This window comes from Apteryx rowi, unplaced genomic scaffold (assembly GCF_003343035.1).
Source record: "Apteryx rowi isolate R43461 unplaced genomic scaffold, aptRow1 scaffold_334, whole genome shotgun sequence".
NCBI lineage: Eukaryota > Metazoa > Chordata > Aves > Apterygiformes > Apterygidae > Apteryx > Apteryx rowi.
This window is the reverse complement of record NW_020449797.1, coordinates 677,825-696,423: the sequence shown is the minus strand read 5'-3', so window position 1 is coordinate 696,423 and position 18,599 is coordinate 677,825. Positions and strand designations below refer to the sequence as shown.

At 41.8% G+C, this 18,599-nt stretch overlaps 2 protein-coding genes across 3 annotated transcripts in view; one reads left to right on the top strand and one right to left on the bottom strand.

Annotated features, from left to right (window-relative positions):
* The first annotated feature begins 390 nt into the window (after positions 1-390).
* CD164 (CD164 molecule) lies at positions 391-10,951 on the top strand. 2 transcript variants are annotated; one of them, XM_026072012.1, is made up of 4 exons: positions 391-640; positions 5,504-5,602; positions 6,846-6,941; positions 7,753-10,951. In XM_026072012.1, exons 1-4 carry the CDS (start codon positions 511-513, stop codon positions 7,911-7,913), a joined length of 486 nt encoding a protein of 161 aa, XP_025927797.1. In that variant the 5' UTR covers positions 391-510; the 3' UTR covers positions 7,914-10,951. The 2 variants fall into 2 exon arrangements, with proteins under 2 accessions (XP_025927797.1, XP_025927798.1); XM_026072013.1 differs by having other exon boundaries at positions 396-640; positions 6,861-6,941.
* Positions 9,185-18,599, bottom strand: part of LOC112969119 (coiled-coil domain-containing protein 162-like) — a 46,382-nt gene continuing 36,967 nt past the window's right edge. Inside the window, 1 exon segment of the mRNA XM_026072041.1 lies at positions 9,185-17,100. Within this exon segment, the coding sequence (XP_025927826.1) occupies positions 16,945-17,100 (156 nt within the window). The 3' untranslated portion in view covers positions 9,185-16,944.

Here is an 18,599-nt window from a genome sequence, read left to right as displayed (position 1 = left end):
GCCTCCCCCACACACCGCCTTTCCACAGAGARAGACGGGCAACGGCCGCCCCGCGCGCCGCTACATCACCGCGCGCCGCCTCTCGCCGAAGCGACGAGCGGCCGCCGCCCTGAGGAGCCGGCGGAGAGGGTGGTGCCTCCGGGAGGGCGATGGAGGAGGGATCCGCGGCCACGTGACGCGGAGGACGGGCTCCCGCCGGGCGGCGGGGTCACGTGAGGCGGCAATGCGTGTCGATGCCCCCCCCCCGTCTCGCCCAGGGTCGGGATTGTTCCATCATACGTTGGGGGAGGGGGAGGAGCGGCACCACGTCACCGTCCCTGTCCCACGGGGCGGCCCCGCGCGGGGAGGGGGCGGGGCCAGCCTCGAGGCGGCGCCGCTGGGGCGAGAGGCCGCCCGCTCACGTGACCCGGCGGGGCGGGTGCGCGGAGCCAGCGGGAGCGGAGCGAGGCGAAGCGAAGGGACACGCCGACTGAGCGGCAGCCGCCACCCACTTGCCCCAGCGCCGCCGCCATGGGCCGACTGCCCGCGCTCCCGGTGACCGCTCTCTGCCTGGCCGCGCTCTGCGGCTCGGCCGCGGCGACGACGACGGCGGCGGGGCTCGCGACGATCGGTTGGAGGGGCGTCCCCTCCTCGACCGTTGGTGAGTGCCTCGCGCTGCCCCCCTTCCCCCACCCCCGCCGCGGGGGTTGCTGACGGGGCAGCCCCTCCCCCGCCCCGCGCGCTCGCGCCCCTCCCGTTGCCCGGCGGAGGGGGGGCGGCGCGGCGCGGTCCCGCGCACTGGCCCGGGCGCTGCCTCCCTCCGGCCGCTTTCYGCGATCGCCCGCCGGGCTGAAGCCACTTCCGCGCTCAGCGCCTTGCCGCAGCCCGCGGAGCTTTCTACCCGCTTCTCTCTTCACTCCGCCTTTTCTCGCCTTTTTTTTTTTTTTCCCCCCTCCGGCTGCGAAATATATGGGTGTTGTGGTGTGAAACTGGCTAGCGCGATTTGAGCTGCTTCATGTGCAGCGAAGTCTTCGTAGCTGGTAGCTTTGTGTTCAGTAAAATGCATGCAGCGTGCTTATTCCGTGCGAACTTAGTGCAGTTAAAATTGGGGTGGTTACTTATGTAACCAGCCTTCTTCTGTTGCTGCTGGCAGTTATGCTTTATCCAGACCTTAGCCTCACTATTCCTCATGTAGGCTTGTCTAATGCTCCTGGTTTTGAGCTGTATACCAAAATTTTCAAATGATCAGGAACCACAAAGTGCACCATATGCCCCAAATGAAAAGGAAAGAAGTTGTTCTAGAAGTACTTTAATGCTTTTTTGGCTGCATTTCATAACGGTGCTGGGTGTAGTTTAGTGCAAAGCTGTCCAGTAATGCAGGCTTCAGAAGGCCCTTCTAGGTTATTTCCTTTTGTGTCCCACTAGCGATGACATGAGGTAGGCCAATACAGGCAGCAAATTGGATCCATGAACTGCTTGAGGACTGCTGAAAATCAGAGGTTAACAACCTCACCGTCAGAGCAGAAGAGGGCAGTGTTGGTTCAGCAGGACAGATTCTGTTAGTCTTTCAGGTTCCCCCCTTAAGAGTAGGGGGAGTATCTGAATTCACGCTGTAACAGCTAATACACTTAACAGATTTGTCTGGGGAGCAGAATGTGAGCTTGCCTACTTCAAGAGCTGCGTTCATGGTACCCAAATCATTTTCCAGTGCAGAGCAGGCATCTCATCTGCTGAAGCTGGGCAGCTTGCTGTAATCCCATATAAAGATTTTAAGATAGCCTTTCATAGCAGGAATAGCATTGGGAGAGCATATGACGTCCTGCAGCTGATTACGAAGCTAAATTTGTTGACAGCTCACCCTTGAAATATTTTGCAATGATACAGATGTGTTCTGGTCCATTACTCTTGCAGATCTGTTCCTCCCTCATGCTAGTCTGGGAAAACTGTTTTGAACTGAAAATCTTAATGCAACTAGTATTAGTTGCAATTGGTATTAGACTGTTCTCCTGTCTCCACAGATGTACCATGCTAAACTGTCTGTATGCCAATGAGGATTTTCATTTCTGAAAAATGAACATTCATTTTTGAATATTGTGCAGGCTATTATCACTGGTCAGATATATACCCAGAAGAATAAATGACTGTCTCTGAGATCTGTTGTCCAGAAACTGTCATATCACTATTGAAGTGGTTTAAGTACCGTCTTTTTGAAGGGAGCAGGGCAAGACTGTTGTTATACCTCACTGATATAAACTAGTAAAGATCTTGTTATATCTTTCTACGTTTCTTGGAAGTGGAGAAATGGGCACTAATATTTTTAGGTTATGTACAGATGATGTACTTTACTTCCTGATAAGCTTGAGCCAGCCTTATCCAACAGAAAGGCCGCTGAATTCATGTTTAATTCAGATTGCCAGAATACTGAAGTTAGAGAGTTGACTCATTTCTAGTTGTTATCTTGAGATGTGCTTTACCATGTTGATTGCCAAGGATCTGTGACTAGCCCGGTTCCCTTCGCTAGGGAGCAGAGTGGAGAAAAATGAAAGGTCATCCATTGGTGCCTGGAGTAGGTGAATATTACATGAAATGTGCTGGCGAATATGTGTTGCAAAGAGTGGGTGGTTTGTGTGCAGGGTGGGTTTTTTTTTGGTTTGTTTGCTTTTAATGTGATGACTGTATGAATAAGTCTTATTCGAAAGTAATACAGTAAAACTGTAGACTGGGAGAATTTATTTGACCCAGATATTGGATTTGTTGACATTGTGGTTTTAAGGCAACATTTGACTGAGATTAACATTGAAAAGCAATATCATATTGGGCTGGTTAAGGTGCTGGCTCCTGCTGTGGTTAAAATAGGAATAGACTGATTTCCTTTCTATTTTCCTTTACATGCATTTGTATATAAAGTTTTCTAGATCCTTCCAAGTTGTTTAAAGTAAAACAGTTGTTTGCAACTCGGTCTTAATTTGTTGTCCTCTGTTAATATATCTTGTACAACTTACATAAGCATATACAAGTATGTAAATAAGCACTTTCCTTCCAGCTTAAACCTGTGGTATGTGATACTAAAATACACAATTTTATTATGCATTCAGTAACCACTTACTGTTGCTGTTTCAGGAAGCCTGGCATATTTTAATAGATGTCACGTTTGTTTGGCTACCGCCTTGGTTTCTTAGACTAACAGGTGACAGTTCCTAGTTAGACGCAACATATCCTGTGGAGGAGTACCTTAAAGGTGCTAAGGAACTTGCCAGTATCCTAAAGATAGGGAGCTTCATACTCAACAAAAGGAGTTTCACATATTAAGTCCATTGCTTCATCTGAGATGTAATAAATGGAAAACTTATGAACCTTCCAGTTTTAATTGTTAACTAGCACAGCTGTTTATGCAGACCTGAAATGCAGGGCCTGGGTTATAAAACAACATAAAGTAAAACCTTCATGCTAGGCACATTCTCAGTTGCATATCTACTTTACTCTTCTCATAAACTTGTGCTTGATGTGCAAATCAGTTTTGCTAAATAGTTTAGATTAAATGTTAAATTTGACTACTGCGAAAGCCCACGAATTTTACTTTTTCTGAAAGCTGCCTAGAAATGGGTGGTCTTAAAATAGGATTGTCTGGTTTTAAGATGCAGAATGGTAAATGAAGATTCTTATTGCTCTTGTCCTGATTAGTTCAACAGTGCTGTTTGAAGAGACTGGCTTACACCAACAGAGATGAAATTTGCGCACTGGTATGAGCCATCTTCTGGTGGTAGCAAGTCAGAAGTAATTCTGCTTGACTTGGATTTCTGTGTTGTTTCTAGAATTGTAACAGCCACTTTTTAATCTAGAGTCAAAATCAGTGTGAAATTACAAATTTCCATTTTTTTCAGTACTTTCTAGAAATAGTGTGCTGTTACAATACCTTGTTTCACATCTAAGAATAGAACTTCTCCAATCTGTTTCTGCTAAACTTGCAGTGAAACTGTCAGGATATTGTGTTGTTTAGCTTCTGCATATTCACGGAAGCTTAATTGGCACCTTAATAGAGGATTTTGGTTGGTGTTAGAGGAATCTGTATACTTTATCAGCTCTCCGCTGTCCAGGGTATTTGGAAACTGGAGTGCTCTAAATAGYGTGACTCTTGTGACATAGCCTGTATCATGGTGTGTAACATCTGGCTTAGCTTTGTCCAGATGAGTTAGCAATGAACAATCTTACCATGATAGCATTTCACTTCTAAATGGGTAAGGTGGTACTATTGCCATCTGGTAACTTAATTGTCCAGTATCTGTCTTGTACCAAGACCTGTCTCCAGTGGCCTTGGGTCACAAAGCCCAGTTAGGCTGGAGAGGCAGATGGCTGATATACCTGGGCCAATTGGTGCTATTCCTTCTCCATGAGCCAAGTAAAATAAGATCAGCTGTAGTATAGGTGGTTGGGGGAAGGCAGGATGACAGCTCTCCTTACCAGCAGCCCTTGCAGACTGTCATTGATTCCTGCTGTTGTACAAAAGAGTATTCAGTTTTATTAAGGCATTATGGAAGACTTGAATTAGTGATGGCCATCACTAATACAGACATGCAGTAGCTCTCACTGAGACGCTGTCATATCTCAGCACAATGCTTCTCCATGTCAATCCCCAAGTGTAAAGTCATCCCTAAGCTGACTTGATGCCAGTGGGATCCATGACAGTGTAGATTCTGATACGTCCAACCTGGCTCTGTGTAGAGTGAGTTTGCTCAGGTTTCCCACCATGCAGAATTGCTTCAAGATCTAAATAACCATGCTTAGACGGCACAGAGCTCTAAAGGCTTCTGGACATAATGGTATTTCAGCAGGAAGCTTGCTGAGTTGTCAGCATTCATAGTGTGATTAAGCAGTACTTTAGATGAGCTATCCATGTATGATTAACTCCGTTAATACAATTGGTTTTAAAAGGTGTAGCAGTTTCTTACAGCACTTGCTGAAGCCTAAGGCTTCTGAGAGCACCTATACCAGCAATGGCTCTCGGAATGGGGAGCTTTTAGCTAATCTTTGAAAGATTGGCTGTCTTATTTTCCACATGCTGCTTCAGCTGTGTAGCCACTCTGGTTTCTAGTTCCTAGGTCAGGGTCACTTTTAGTTGCAGTTAGGTTGGGGAGCAGTACTGAATACCTAGTTTCCTATTATGTAAAACTTGGGCAGACTATACTCATGCAGTAGCATCATTTTCCCTCCAGTTTGCCTTGAGGAAACTGGCTTTGCATTAATAACATAGGATGTTCGTTTTATTCAACTTTGCACTACAAAGTTGAGCACTGCCTTGATTGTCCTGTCTGTGACAAGTTGTTTTTTTTATATATATATTTTCATTCATGCAACTTCTGCTCTTCCTGTGGCAAATTGAACATTCAGCTGTTTTGTAATTTCAAAACAGCAGTATGCTAGAATTCGGTGCCAGATGTAAGGGTCCCTAAAATTCAGCCTGCTGCTGTTTATTGGAGTTAAATACTGTCATTAGTATTTTTAAACATAATCTTTTATTCTTTTATAGCTCCAGCAGCTGATCTTTCTACCAGTGCTACTACGGYTCATACTACCAATGCTACTACGGCTCATACTACCAATGCTACTACGGCTCATACTACTATAGGTAATACGAAAAGACCCAGATGACTGGATGCGTAAGATCCCTTTGTAAACAACTGCTTAAACTTGGAAGTGTAGTGTGAGTTATAATGCAATATATGTTGCTAGGATTACTTTCACTGTCCTCCATTCGGTATAGAATGGCAATGAACCAGGAACTGATGAATAAATAAAGGACAAGAGCCTTTTCACAGACCACTGTAGTGAAGTGACTACTAATGCGTGAGGTGTAGAATACATAAATAGTTCCAAGGTTTGGAAGAAGTGGTTTGTGTATTAACTTTTTTCCTTCAGATACAAATAACTATAAAGTGGCTCAGTGATAGCTGTTTGAATTAGATAACAAGTCATGACTAGTGGAAATGGCGAATGAGTTTGACTTGTATGTTGCCCAGTCCTAAAATTTCTGTTTTTACACATGCTGTCATCTTAACAGTGCAATCCTAAAAACCTCTTCTTTAAAAGCATCCGCAGCTGAAGGGAACTGGGAGGTAGCAAGATGCAGAACTTGACTGGCTCCCAGCAGCCCACCATACAGTAGGCTGACACTTAGCTTTGAGTACACTTACAAACATTGGTGYTTGTCACAGCTACATAGTGGGATACTTATTTTTTAGTAAAATTAATCTTCTGTAAAAGAAAAAAAAAAAGTCAGAGATCCAGAGTTCCGTGTTGATAACTGGAGGACTTTTAGGAGATATTCTAGCTGGACTTGACTGTTCTCATATTCCAATAGTGTCACTGGCAGTTAATGATTTTCAGAAAGTTATGGTATACAGTGAGTGTTCATCTCCTATTTAGAGATATTGTATTTAAGTACTTGTTTAGTACAATACAAACTGATTCTAAAGGCTACTTAATAAAAGTTCTCTGCCTTGATACAGATTCTCAGTTGTCTTCTACGGAAGCAGCTGTCTTGATTCTTATTCCAGTATCATCATTTATGTTGATGTTTGAAGGAAAAGTATTTTTTGTCCGAGTGAAGAATCACTGTCTGATCTATGGAGAGCCTTGAAATACTTGGAGGACAATGGTATGGTCAGGTTGTAAATTAAAAAAGAAATCCTTATTGTAGAAACTTGGCTTAATGCCATGCAGCTGAACATCTAAATTGTGTGTGGGGCAGTCTGAAATTAAAGCTTATCCTTGTTGGAGAACAAAAAGACAAATCATTTACGTAAGAACCTAAGTGCTTGTGAACTTTGCTCTTGTAAGCTCATGGTGTGTACATACTATCTGAATTTAAGTTTTCTCTCAAACAGCTAACATCACTAATGCAACCACACATGCTCCTCTGCCTACAACTGCCAGTTCTTCAGCCACCAAAACAACCAGTATACCAGGTAACTTCTGAGAATCAGGGGGAGGTTGTGAAGCATTAAATGTCAGAAACATGTTGGTCAAACTAAATCATTTGGCTACTTTTAATAGCAACAACTGACTTGTTAACTCAGCTGTAGGACCTCTTACTTGTTGGGAGGGGTTGTTTTGTCTTTGTTTTTGACTTGCAGCATAATAATGGGATGCCTTAAAAATTACATTGGGCTACAGTGGTGGGAATGAGTTGACCTATTTTATTTCAGATTCAGTCCTAAGTATTCCACTACATGAAGAGCTCTCATGAAGTGAAGCTTTTTAAAACTAGCCATCAGCAGATGTCTGTTACTTCTAGATTCCTATCTGTTGTGGCTTCAGCTAATTTCTTTAAGCATAACTCTTGGGGCGAAGTACAATAGATGGAAGATAATTATTTAATGTGAATTTAAGCAAAAAAAAACGGGAGCAAGCAACAAAGAATGGAAGGTGTGTTTTGACTGTGAGCATATCAATAATATACTTTTATTTAAAGAAGGGAAGCTTTGGCTTTTTGAAGTACAAATATTGTCCAGCTGGGACTTGTTCAGTTTTGAGGTCCATGGCAGTTTGGCTATAAATATCTCTAGGTTTGTACAACAGTGCTTAATCAGAATTTCAAAGTTGGTATCAGTAATCTAAATGCAGCTGTTGACATGTCATTTTTGATTATTTCTAGTTTCTTCTTGGTGTTTGACTGTTTTGTCTGAGTAGACTTAATACAAAGAAGCAAATACTAAAATCTGTGTAAAATTATTTTAAGTGTTGTCCACTTATGAACTGTAATGTGGTGTTTAACAGGTACAAATGCTACTGTGACTCCTGCACCTTCTCCACGCAAATCTACATTTGATGCTGCCAGTTTCATAGGTGGAATTGTCCTTGTGCTGGGTCTGCAGGCTGTAATTTTCTTTCTGTACAAATTCTGCAAGTCGAAAGACCGAAACTACCACACGCTTTAGGACCTGCCACTTTATAATGGACTAGTAGCCCAACACCTGTAGTTCACTGAACCAAAATATCTTCTGTTGCTCATGGAAGACAGCAGTTATATCCTTTAAATCTCTAAAAGAAGACTTTAAAAAAATATTTTTGCAACATTATACTTGGCAAGAGGTGATATGAATCTCCAACAGGATTACTTGCAATATGCTGCATGGGTTCTGATGCCTGTCTAATTTTTCTTTTGTGGCTGCTGCTGTGGGACTCTTTTTCAATATGCCAAATGTAGACGTTCACAGATTCCTATATTCAGTGACAACACTGTCTTGAGTAGACAATCTCATGGTGACTTATTGTGAAGGCTAATTTAATCAACCTTTGATGCAGTATCTCTTCAGTTTTATCAAGATGTGAATTATTGGTGACTGACTTCAGGGAGTGAAATACCATTTTTACTAGCTTGTGGCCCTTACAGCACGCTTCTAGAAAGATGAACAGAATTTGCAGAAGTAAATAATGTCTTAATGAAATAAAATAATAACCCCCCCTTTTCTTTTTTAACACAAAAATAAAGGTTGCTTGATACAATGCTGCATTCCAAACTAAAATCCTGTGCCCTTTCCAATTAATGTTGAGGGTGGAGAGGGGATGTATGGATAATCTTCATAAAGGGGAAATGAAGATTAGTGCCTTAAAGACTAAAAATTAATAGGCTGCAAAAGTGTTCATCTTGTCTCAAAGGTAAACAAAACCTATTAGGTACTAGCTTTATATAGGAGAATGGAATATGAGTGACATTAAGCATTCCAGTTTCAAAACTTCCTACACTAAACAACTGTTCCTTATTGATCTTATTTCTGAGGGTGAGGGAGCATGGTACAGTAATCTTCGGTATAAACAGGAGATATAAGTTGTTGACCTTTTGTTCTGGCCTGCAAAGACCAAGTATAATACAAGTGACAAGAGTCAGTACAGTTCACTCCCTGCATAAAAAGGCAGCAACGTACATATATACTTGAAATACTGGTGTTAGGGAAATTACGAGGTTTTTATTCTTTAAATGCTTCTTAAATTCACTTGTTATAATTAATTTCTGTATTCGTCACCCTCCCCCACCTCCTACATGTCTGCTTGCTGAAGGAGTGATAGAGTGTAGTTCAAAGGATCTGCTGATTGCTGATTTGATCCGAGTCAGGATTGTTATAGTCCTGGGACTGCTAGGGGCTTTGAGGGGGTGGCTGGGGAAGTGCTGTAGAGTGTGTGTGTTTGTGTGTGGTTTTTTTGTTTTTTGTTTGTTTGTTTTGTTTTTTTGTTTTTTCTGTTTTTTGCCAAAATCCTTGCATCATGTTTGTGTGACCCCGAAGTGAGCTGGTTCAAAAAACCTATGCAGCCAGATACAAATTTTTTTTTTTTTCTTGGCTGGATCAGCCGTGCTGTCTGTCAGCAAAGGTACATCATCTCCAATGTAGATTGACTGGGAACCTGTGAAAATAAACCCGTGGGAAAAATGGAAGTAAAGATAAAAGGAAGCAGTGGGTTTAGCACTTGATACTTACCTTTTGATGTGGATTGACTGATATCCCTTGATCTTCAATTTCAGGAAAATCTGTAACACTGTCTTTCTAGCTCTGACTTGACTAGAATTTGGCACCTGATACAACAAAATGACAGCATTGATGCAAATAATAGTCATGGCAGTGTAGCTTAAATATAAAGCAAATTCTAAGTGCACTTTAGTTGCAGTGTTGCTTTCTTGTGTTCTTCTAGTTTGAATAGCATTGTTTCTATTGTGCTGCATAGAAAACTGAAGTTGCTACAAAATACAAAGGTTAATCACCAGTACTGTATCTTTGAATTTATTAGGTTGTTTTCTAAACAAAACTAAGACAATCGCTCAGGTTTAATAAATAGCAGAGTGGGCAGCCAGTTCCCAGCAACAGTGTATGGATTAGATGGTATATCCTTGGCCTTATTAAGAAATCACTTAATCTGTTCTTTCCCTGTCTCTGAATTACTTTAATTACATTTATTCATTTAAAAAGATATCCATGAGCTTGTGTTCTGTGCTTTGAAATGAGCAAAATACTCTCCTAAAGTGTGACAGAGTTCTCCTTCAGCTCAGTGAAGCAAACTATATTTCTAGTATATAATTTGGGGGGGGGGGGGCCTCAAAGGGCTATCTTCTGAGAAATTTGCAGAAAAGTGCTACAGGATGCTTCACAGCATGAAAGACATTGCCACAGTAAAGTTGTTGCTCTGTAAAATGTTGCTAAAATGCTTATTCATGAGCTGTGCTGATCCTGATTTAGTTCATAAAGTATGCTGATGAAGCAAACTAAAATAATTTTTAAAGTGCCTTAAAATTGCTTAATCTTTTGCCTCAAATTTGTTTAAAAGGTATAAGGGGTATCTTGCCTTAGTTATTAAATTTTTCTTGGTGCCAGCAATTGCCACTTTCCAAGACTTTAGGAAACCCAGGATCTCTGACGTATACAGATGCCAATCTGAAAGAAACTCAAGCTTTGTAGTACCTGAATTTAGTCTTCTTCTGGAGGGCCTGCACTGCACATAGCTTGCTCAGTAGCCTTGCCAACAAGATATAATCCACAGTTTACAGAGCTGTGGCTAGGGTTGTTTCCCTTTGATTTGTTTGGGGGTGGGGGCTGGGTTATACATCTTCACCGTGTGTTTGGCTGCCTCACTATAAAAAGTAATAACTCCTTTGCAAAATTGCAGTATCGGCTAATCTGTGCTGCGTACTAGCAAATAACCTGAAGTAAGAACTTGCAGTTTTCCTTGGCCTTGTCTTCTGAAGTGGAAGGTAGCTCATAGATCTGTAGTTGTATTTGCCCCAAATCAATTTTAGGCACTGAACTGTAGTGACTTTTCAAGTTATCTGGCTTTTTCTTGAAGCCAACTTGTGCAAGTATCAAGCTGTTATCTTATGAATGTTCTTTGCAAGTGTTGCTGTTAAAGTTTGTATTTTGTCTTCAGTGGAAGAAAACCAAAACAGTTGTAATCGCAAAACCAAATTGATAAATAAAATCTGCCGAATGGATTTTTACTTGTAAACTTTCTCTTATGTGAGCAATCCCAGAGGGACTATCTGTCAACTTCCTGGATGTTGTCTATGATAATCAAGAAACACTGGAAAAAGAGAGAATAAAAGGTTTGAAGAATTAAGTTAGCTCTTCTAAATATAGCATTAACTTTGAATTTGGTATATGGAACAATACACTGATTCAGATTTAGAATTGTCTCCAAATGACTTCTCACTTAGATCATGTTTTCCATGTTAGTTTAGCCCTGTTCTCCCCTTAAAGCCAAAGCAAGATATTACCTGTTCCACTTGCAACAACCTGTAAGTCTTAATGGTCAATGCTGCTCTTCCCCACAGCACAGTTTATAATATTGGACTTCAGCCTGTAAGGCAGAAGAGACACCGCAGTCTATAGGTGTGGCTCCAGTGAGACGGTTACAGCCCTGATGTTGTAGTGTTTGTTTATGTTAAGATTCTTAACCCTCAGGAAAAAGGTATTGCTCTGAGCTTCCTTTCGTTCTTGATTATACAAGAAAGACAACAAGGGTTTGGACTCTGATATTTGCTAGGGAATAATTGTCAGAGTATCCTGGAAGAGGAGAACAGAGGGTGTACGGTTCTGTAGTCATGCAGTGACTAAAACGATAACTAGCACTGAGTGAAGTAACCTTAGTGGCTTCATATCGTGGCCTTGACACTTCTGTGACTACTGAATAAAGCATGAGTGTGTCACTGAGTAGTACTGATAGAACCCTGTCCCACATCATGGGAAATCTGCAAAAACTTCAGTATTGTAACACTAAAATGAGCTTTATTTAAATTGCTATTTTAGCAAAATAGCAAAAACACTAGCGCTGTTTTCTGCCTTTTTACCCCTTAGCTGTTGCGCACTTCTGTGGATAGTGATCTTTGTTTAGCTGTCTTGAGCTTCAGCAAAATTGCTGACACTACAGGAATGATTCTTTTCTGTCCGATTTTTTTGTTCCCACTTAACACACATCAGCTAATTTGAATGTAAAGACTTAATTTGTTGAGCAAGATATTGTAGCAATTTTTGTCATCGTGTTTGTACTTGCTCTTTGAACATTGTCCTGCGCTTTGCAAAATGTATTTTTATTTATTTTTAAAGTCAGCATAGCTGTTGAAAAGCTGTATGGAAATAGAGGAAACCTAGAGCTTCCTAATGTGTCTGGAATTATAATGCCTTCCAGAAAAACACCCATTACTTTATACAGTCAATGACTGAATTAACAGTTCTTGTTACAGTGCAGCACTGAAAGCCTATATAGAATTGCTGATCCCTGTAGTACAAGCCTTGTGTTACTGTTTCTCTGGAGTGTAGTCAGTAGTAGTACAGTATTCATTCTTATTTTTGAATTTGTTAAATTAAATTGAGCTCCAAAAGAATTAGTTTATCAAGAAGCTGCAATTAGTCTGAAACAACCCTTTCCTTTTTTCCACTGAAATGGCACGTAAGTGCTTCTTACTGAGGATATTCTTCTATTTCCAAATCAGCATCAGGTTGCTGGAATGTGCTAGAATCACACTTGACGGCTGCGTTAGTGACAGCTGACCTTGGACAGTTATTAGTCACCTTTCTCATCCATTTAAGGCATACCTTAAAAATAATTCATGTTATTTGATAATTGATTTTGCAGCATTCTAATTACATCAAAACAAATTTGTAATATAATACTGTAGCAGCAAGCTTAAATGAAATACCCCTCACCATTACAGAAAGAAGCTTTATCAGCCTTGTTCTAGGAGTCCTCTATCTTTAAAAGTTCCAGCATTTGTACAGAAGTTAGAGGGTTCTTTTTATGTGTCTTAACCAATGCAATGTCATCAAGGTTGGCTTGAATTTAAGTCTTGTGTTTTTAAAAAAAAAAAAGAGAGAGAGAGAGAGACCCAAGGTATCCAATTGTCCATGTCCACCAGCGTTGACAGAACTGGACAATGCTACAAGGCACATAGGTTACTATTCTAACTCATCATCAAAAGCTGCAATAAAACTTGACACATCTCTGAAAGACAACTTTGACTTCTTTATTGTCAAGGTTATGAGAACAGCTTTTTTTCCCATGTGAGAGAAATACAGATAACAGAGCCATGAATTTATGCAGTTGGTTTTCTATTTCATTCTAGGGATTAGTTTAAGATTGTCCAAGAGCTGCCCTTTCCCTTACAAGGTTGGAAGGGAGAGAAGGTGCTGGGGAAAGACAGGAACCCAGCAGCACTGATGATTCATCTTTAAGCAGGCAGGAAAGGTTCAATGCACAGGAAAGGTTCAGGGGCTGCAAGCGCCACCTTGGGCAGGATGTGGTGGCCTAGGTTTACAATAGGGACACAGTTAAAAAAGCAAACCTGACACTTTAGCTCTGAAAACTCAACTATACTTTGCGCTGCCATGTTCCAAGGTGACCACGATAAAAGGAAGCTTTTTAGTTTTGACTAATATCCTTGTTGCTACACTATCTTTCTGTACTGTGCTGCATTGTCTTTGAAGAGAGGACGTCCAGTGCCGCTCTTTCTCAGAAGAAAGATCTGCATCACCCACTAAAACTGAGAGATCCTACCAGATTAATTGACTATAACTGGCAATGAGCACTATATCCAAATATGTTGATGTATATATGCACAGCACTGGAGGACTACTGCATCCCTTTCATTTTTGTATAAATTGTTCTTCTCCTACTCCAAGACTGTCAGTTTAGTGGCAATGTTCAAAACACCTCCTGGGTTGAACAGAAGTACTTTTAGGTTTCCTTTTGGACCAGACCTTGTTCCTGTAGCTGCATGAAGACAGTAGGAAGAGGTTTTTCATTCGGATGTGGTAATAGCATAGCTGCCATTCTCTCCCTCCATCTGCTGGGCACCTGAAAGCGTAAGTAACATAAGAAGAGTCACCAACCACAGCATGGCACTCTAGTCTGGGGGAAAAAAAAAAGTCTTCCCTGGATCATTGCTGGCTAAATGCCAACAAAAAAAAATTCCCATAGCCAAACATGTAAAAGAGCTAGCAGAACATTTTTTTTCCCTTTGAGCTATTCATACATACTGGCCACCTTGTCCTTAGAAATAAATCTTTAAGGGGAATTGACTCATTGTCCAGGCAAAACCTGCACGGTTTATATACAAATCCCAATAGCAAACAAGTTGCTTATTTTGCAAGCATATCATCCTCCTATTACCAGTGCCACCGTTGCTTACTGTCTTCGGTCTTTGTGTGGTTCCTCCTGTTACAGTGCTGCTTCCTGCATCAGGCTTCAAAGGATGCTGATGGTAATCCCTGAGGCGAGTGGCTGCTGAATGCCTGCTACTCTGGACCCGAGCTGCCGAACCTACAGTGTTACCAACAACATAGAGTTGAAGTGGAACTTGGGCTGAATAAATACTGAAGCTGTTGTTCCTGACCTGTACACAGAATGTAAACAACAACAAAAAAAATTAAGCCAAAGAGAGCTGTGAGCACTCAGGGCAGTACTAACAGACCAGATTGTTTAATCTGGTAAATACAGTGGTTTGTGTATGATCCTGACACAGAGCAGAACAAAAACTACTTGCAGTATTTTTACATATCAGCTCACTCTAAGTCCTTTTCTTTTGTAGTAATGAGTGTACTTATATTTATTCCTCCAGCAGGAGATGTCTCAGTGAAGCAAAAAATTCTTGCTGCCCCAGGTCTACCCCATTACATGCAGCTAGTTTCCCCACAACTCTGGCATTTCTAGTCCTGTTGAAAGCCATGATCAGAGGGTTTTTTTTATTTTGTTTTGTCCTTTTTTTATATAATCTGTTCCTAGTGATGCTAAATTCCCCAGTTAATTCCAGTCTTCATCTTTTTAGCCTTCTAACAGAGATGTAGCCACTTAACTCTAGCCCTAGAGCCACTAAAAAAAGCCCCATTGAATGAAATATTATGCTTGCCACCAGTCATAATGTGATTGAACCCTGATTTGTTTTTATGTACAATATGGTTTTGCTGCACCACTTAACTATATGCAAACCTTGCCAATAGCCTTAGGTAAAAAGGTCAGAGTATTTTTTTTGCTGCATAGATGTAATCCTGAACTTGTTAATTGAAATGGTGTTCTTCCTCCTCCAGCTTCCTCCAGAGCACAAAACTGCCCCGTGTAGTCAGACTGTGTTCTGTGCCTGTGCCAAAGTCCTTAGAGGTTTGAGAGGAATAATGATACAAGCATCACATGAACACAGAAAGAAGTGCTGCAACTGTTTACACTACTGAGCCAGGGCAAGGCTCAGTGCAGTGAAAGGGAAGAGGAGGATGTGAATGAAGATGGTGCAAGAGGCACAGAGAAAGAGCTAGAGGACGTGGGTCTCAATTCTAATCTGCAGATTCTGCTTACAAACTAGCTGAAAAGTCTTACTCGAGGCAGGCAATTCATGGGATTGCCATGGCCCATTACAAGAACATTCTTGCCTTTACAGTTAAAACAGGGCTACAGCAATTGAACAGTTGCCACCTCTATGCAAACAGGAATGGCCAAGTGCTACAGGTCCTGAGCCATGATAGTGACACTCTGTTATTCAGATTTATAGAAATGACAAATCTTGACGTGCTGGAAGTCCAGCTTGCCTTTATGAGGTGCACTAGTATAAATGCATCAAAAGTGACAGCTATTTGATATTGACCTATTACCTGGAAAAGGACTTCTTATACTGCTTGTACTATGGGACAGCAGCTCTGCAGTCTTCTTTCTACCTTTTGAAAGGGAAAAAAAATCACAACATCTGTCTACTCTTACAGACATAGGACAATAATTTCAAAAAAGTAGCTAGAATATATTGCAGAAGTTTAACACACTTCAGATGAGGTGCCTATATTTTGATGGAGCTCCTGTTGAACACAGAGTGCTCCAAGATCCCTGGACAATCTTTCCAGCTCTGCATCATACTGAGCAGTAGTAACTCACTGCAAGCAAAAATCATTCATCTCCTTTCCGTCTTGCCTTCTTTCCTCAGTAGCATCAATGTGACTTACAGGTTTTGCACCTACTTTTCCTCTGAACTTGATTGTTTTAAAGCCAGAGAAATCAGGTGTATGTGTGCATTAATTAAAGACCTCCCAGTGCTTTATTGCCCCATGACTGGTTCATGTGTTGTCTTCAGCAGTGTGCTAATGAGCATTTCTTGGTTTCCTCTGGCAGGAATAACTAATATCACCCTGCAAAAAGAAACTATGGTTAGATTTTTCGTACTTCTTCATGGCATAGAAATGCACCTTGGAAGATCATTTGGGGGGGGGGGTTCCTACTTGTTTAGTTTGCTAGGAATTTAGGTCTTGCCCATCTAATTTTCTGGATGAGTTTGTCTGACTAAAGAGCAGGAAGGGTTTTGATACCACAGAGAAAAGCAGCAACTTGGGGCAGATAGGAATAGAAATCGTTAATCAAGCTACATGAATTAAGTAAGCATTACAAAAATTTCCTAACAGCTGAAAAGAAAGATTTTTGTTACAGCCTTAAAGTTCCTGGTTAATTCTGTTAAGAAGAAAGTTCTCACTGCTGTTTTAAGATCCTCTAAAGATACCTGCGGTCATAGGCACACATTTAGTCAAATTACCCATGTACTGGTCTTGTTTAGCTGCCACACATGATTTATAAGCAAGCTGGTCCAAGAACAGGGGCACTAATGAAGCCTGATTTCCTTCTACTTGGGATCCTAATTGCCCCCTCCTCAAAATGCAGCTCTCCTCATGATTCCCATGATCTCAAAGCAAGGCAAAAGACAACACAAGTTATGGTTTAGTTATTAATTTGGGAGTCAACGTTTCTTGTGCTGCCTGACCATCTGCTGCCTAAGGCAGCATACAGGCTTTCATTTCTGCCTGACATTTCCTTGAGACTGTTTCAGGTCTTTTTCCTCCACCTGGATGCTTTCATTACAGAGGAAGCTTTCTTCTCTTCCACATTTGGCTGAAATTGTCTATTGGTGCAAAGGTTAAGGAGGGATTTGGAGTGGTGGACACATGAAATCACAAGATTTGTTCTCTATGAAAGCAGGTTATAACTCCTCCTCGCTTTACCTGCACTCACGTTCCTCTGGGAAACTGCAGCTTCCAGGGCATAAACTTGCCACTGCAGTTCATCAGCCCGCTGGAAAGCCTCCAGTTTTAAACTGCGCTCTTGGGTTAACTGGCTTCTTATCTAAAGGGGAATAAAAGGATTAATGGCAGCAACAAAAAATCATCATCTGGCAGTTCTGGCTGAAAGCAGGGTCCCAGATTTAAAGGACACCATGTTGATGCTCTGTACATTCTTGAGATGAAAGTGTTCCCAGCAGAATGGCATTTGTCACCCTGACTCTTTCTGGAAAGCAAACAGCCAGCACTTTCACCTTGATACATTAGGACACTGAAGACAGAAAATACCTTGCTTGGTTTACAGGAGAGGCAGCCAGATACATTTACAAAGTTTTCTTCTCCCTAGATCATGAAAGCAAAGGGATAGGAGATTTCAGTGGCAGCAAAGCTGTCAGTTAGTAGATGGATTCATCTAGTTAAAGTCTTATCAAATGGTTTTTCAAACAATATTTTGTTCCACAGGCTGCACTACAAAAGAAACACTGCACAAATTTCATTGCAACAGCCCACTCTACCAGCTATGCTATACAGAGAAATTATATTTACTTGGCTAAATCAGTTTTTAAATTGAAGCAGTTAAAATCTCTGCAATTGTTTTTACAGGGAGATAATCTCAGAAGTGGATCTTGTTACTCAGTTACACTAAATCGATTAGCAATGCAGTAACCAATTTAAACTCAATACATCCATTCAGCACGATGGCATCAGTTCAGTTAAAACTAACGTTGTTTCTGTGGCCTGACTGCATTAAAGCTGTTCCCTTCCCAATGTGTTCATTTGGTCATCCAGCATTTGGGAAACACCGGTGTAAAGTATGTGAAACAAAGAGGCGAGGGCAGAAGGTTTATATCAAACCTGGCCTAGATAAGACAAAAGGGCAGCAGTTTGTCAGCTCTGCAGCCCTGGCGTCGAGGTAGCAAAGCCCTGCCTGGGAAACGGCATGGGGAGAGCCAGGAAAGTGTCAGGCGCTGCAGACCCATGAATGTGGCCCCAGCAGGGAAGCAGAGCCTGAGCGAGGGTCCAGAGCTCCCCATTTAGCCTGGTGACGAGGACAGTGGTGGCAGTAGAGGCCTCTGAAATGCCACTAGGGAAAATCCCAGCATGGGATGCATGGCTGGCCAAAGCACCCGAGCCACAGAGCTGCCTGCCGTATGCCCTGCTCCCGTCAGGGTGCAAGGGTTTCCTGGCAAGCACGGCATAACCATTCCCACTGCATCACAGTCTTACATGGACTCTCAGGTAGTTTATTTGTGAAATAAGGGGAATCATACTCTCTTTTTAGGTCAACGACACTGAACCAGGCTTAACAACAGGGCCTATGAGATATCAGAAACAAGATGCCACCCAAACGTGCAGCCTGACCCCACGCTGCCAGCACATGCAGCCCCCACATGGTGCCAAGGCTCATGCTGTGGGAGCCTCCTGCAGAGCCCTGGGAGGGCTACTGGAGGAGGAAGAGGAGGGACATGCCACAGCACTGCGAAATCCGGACACCTGACGGGGTATGCTCGGAAGTGGTCAGGCAGCGATAAAACCCAAGACATGTCCTTCCAGAAACATTGC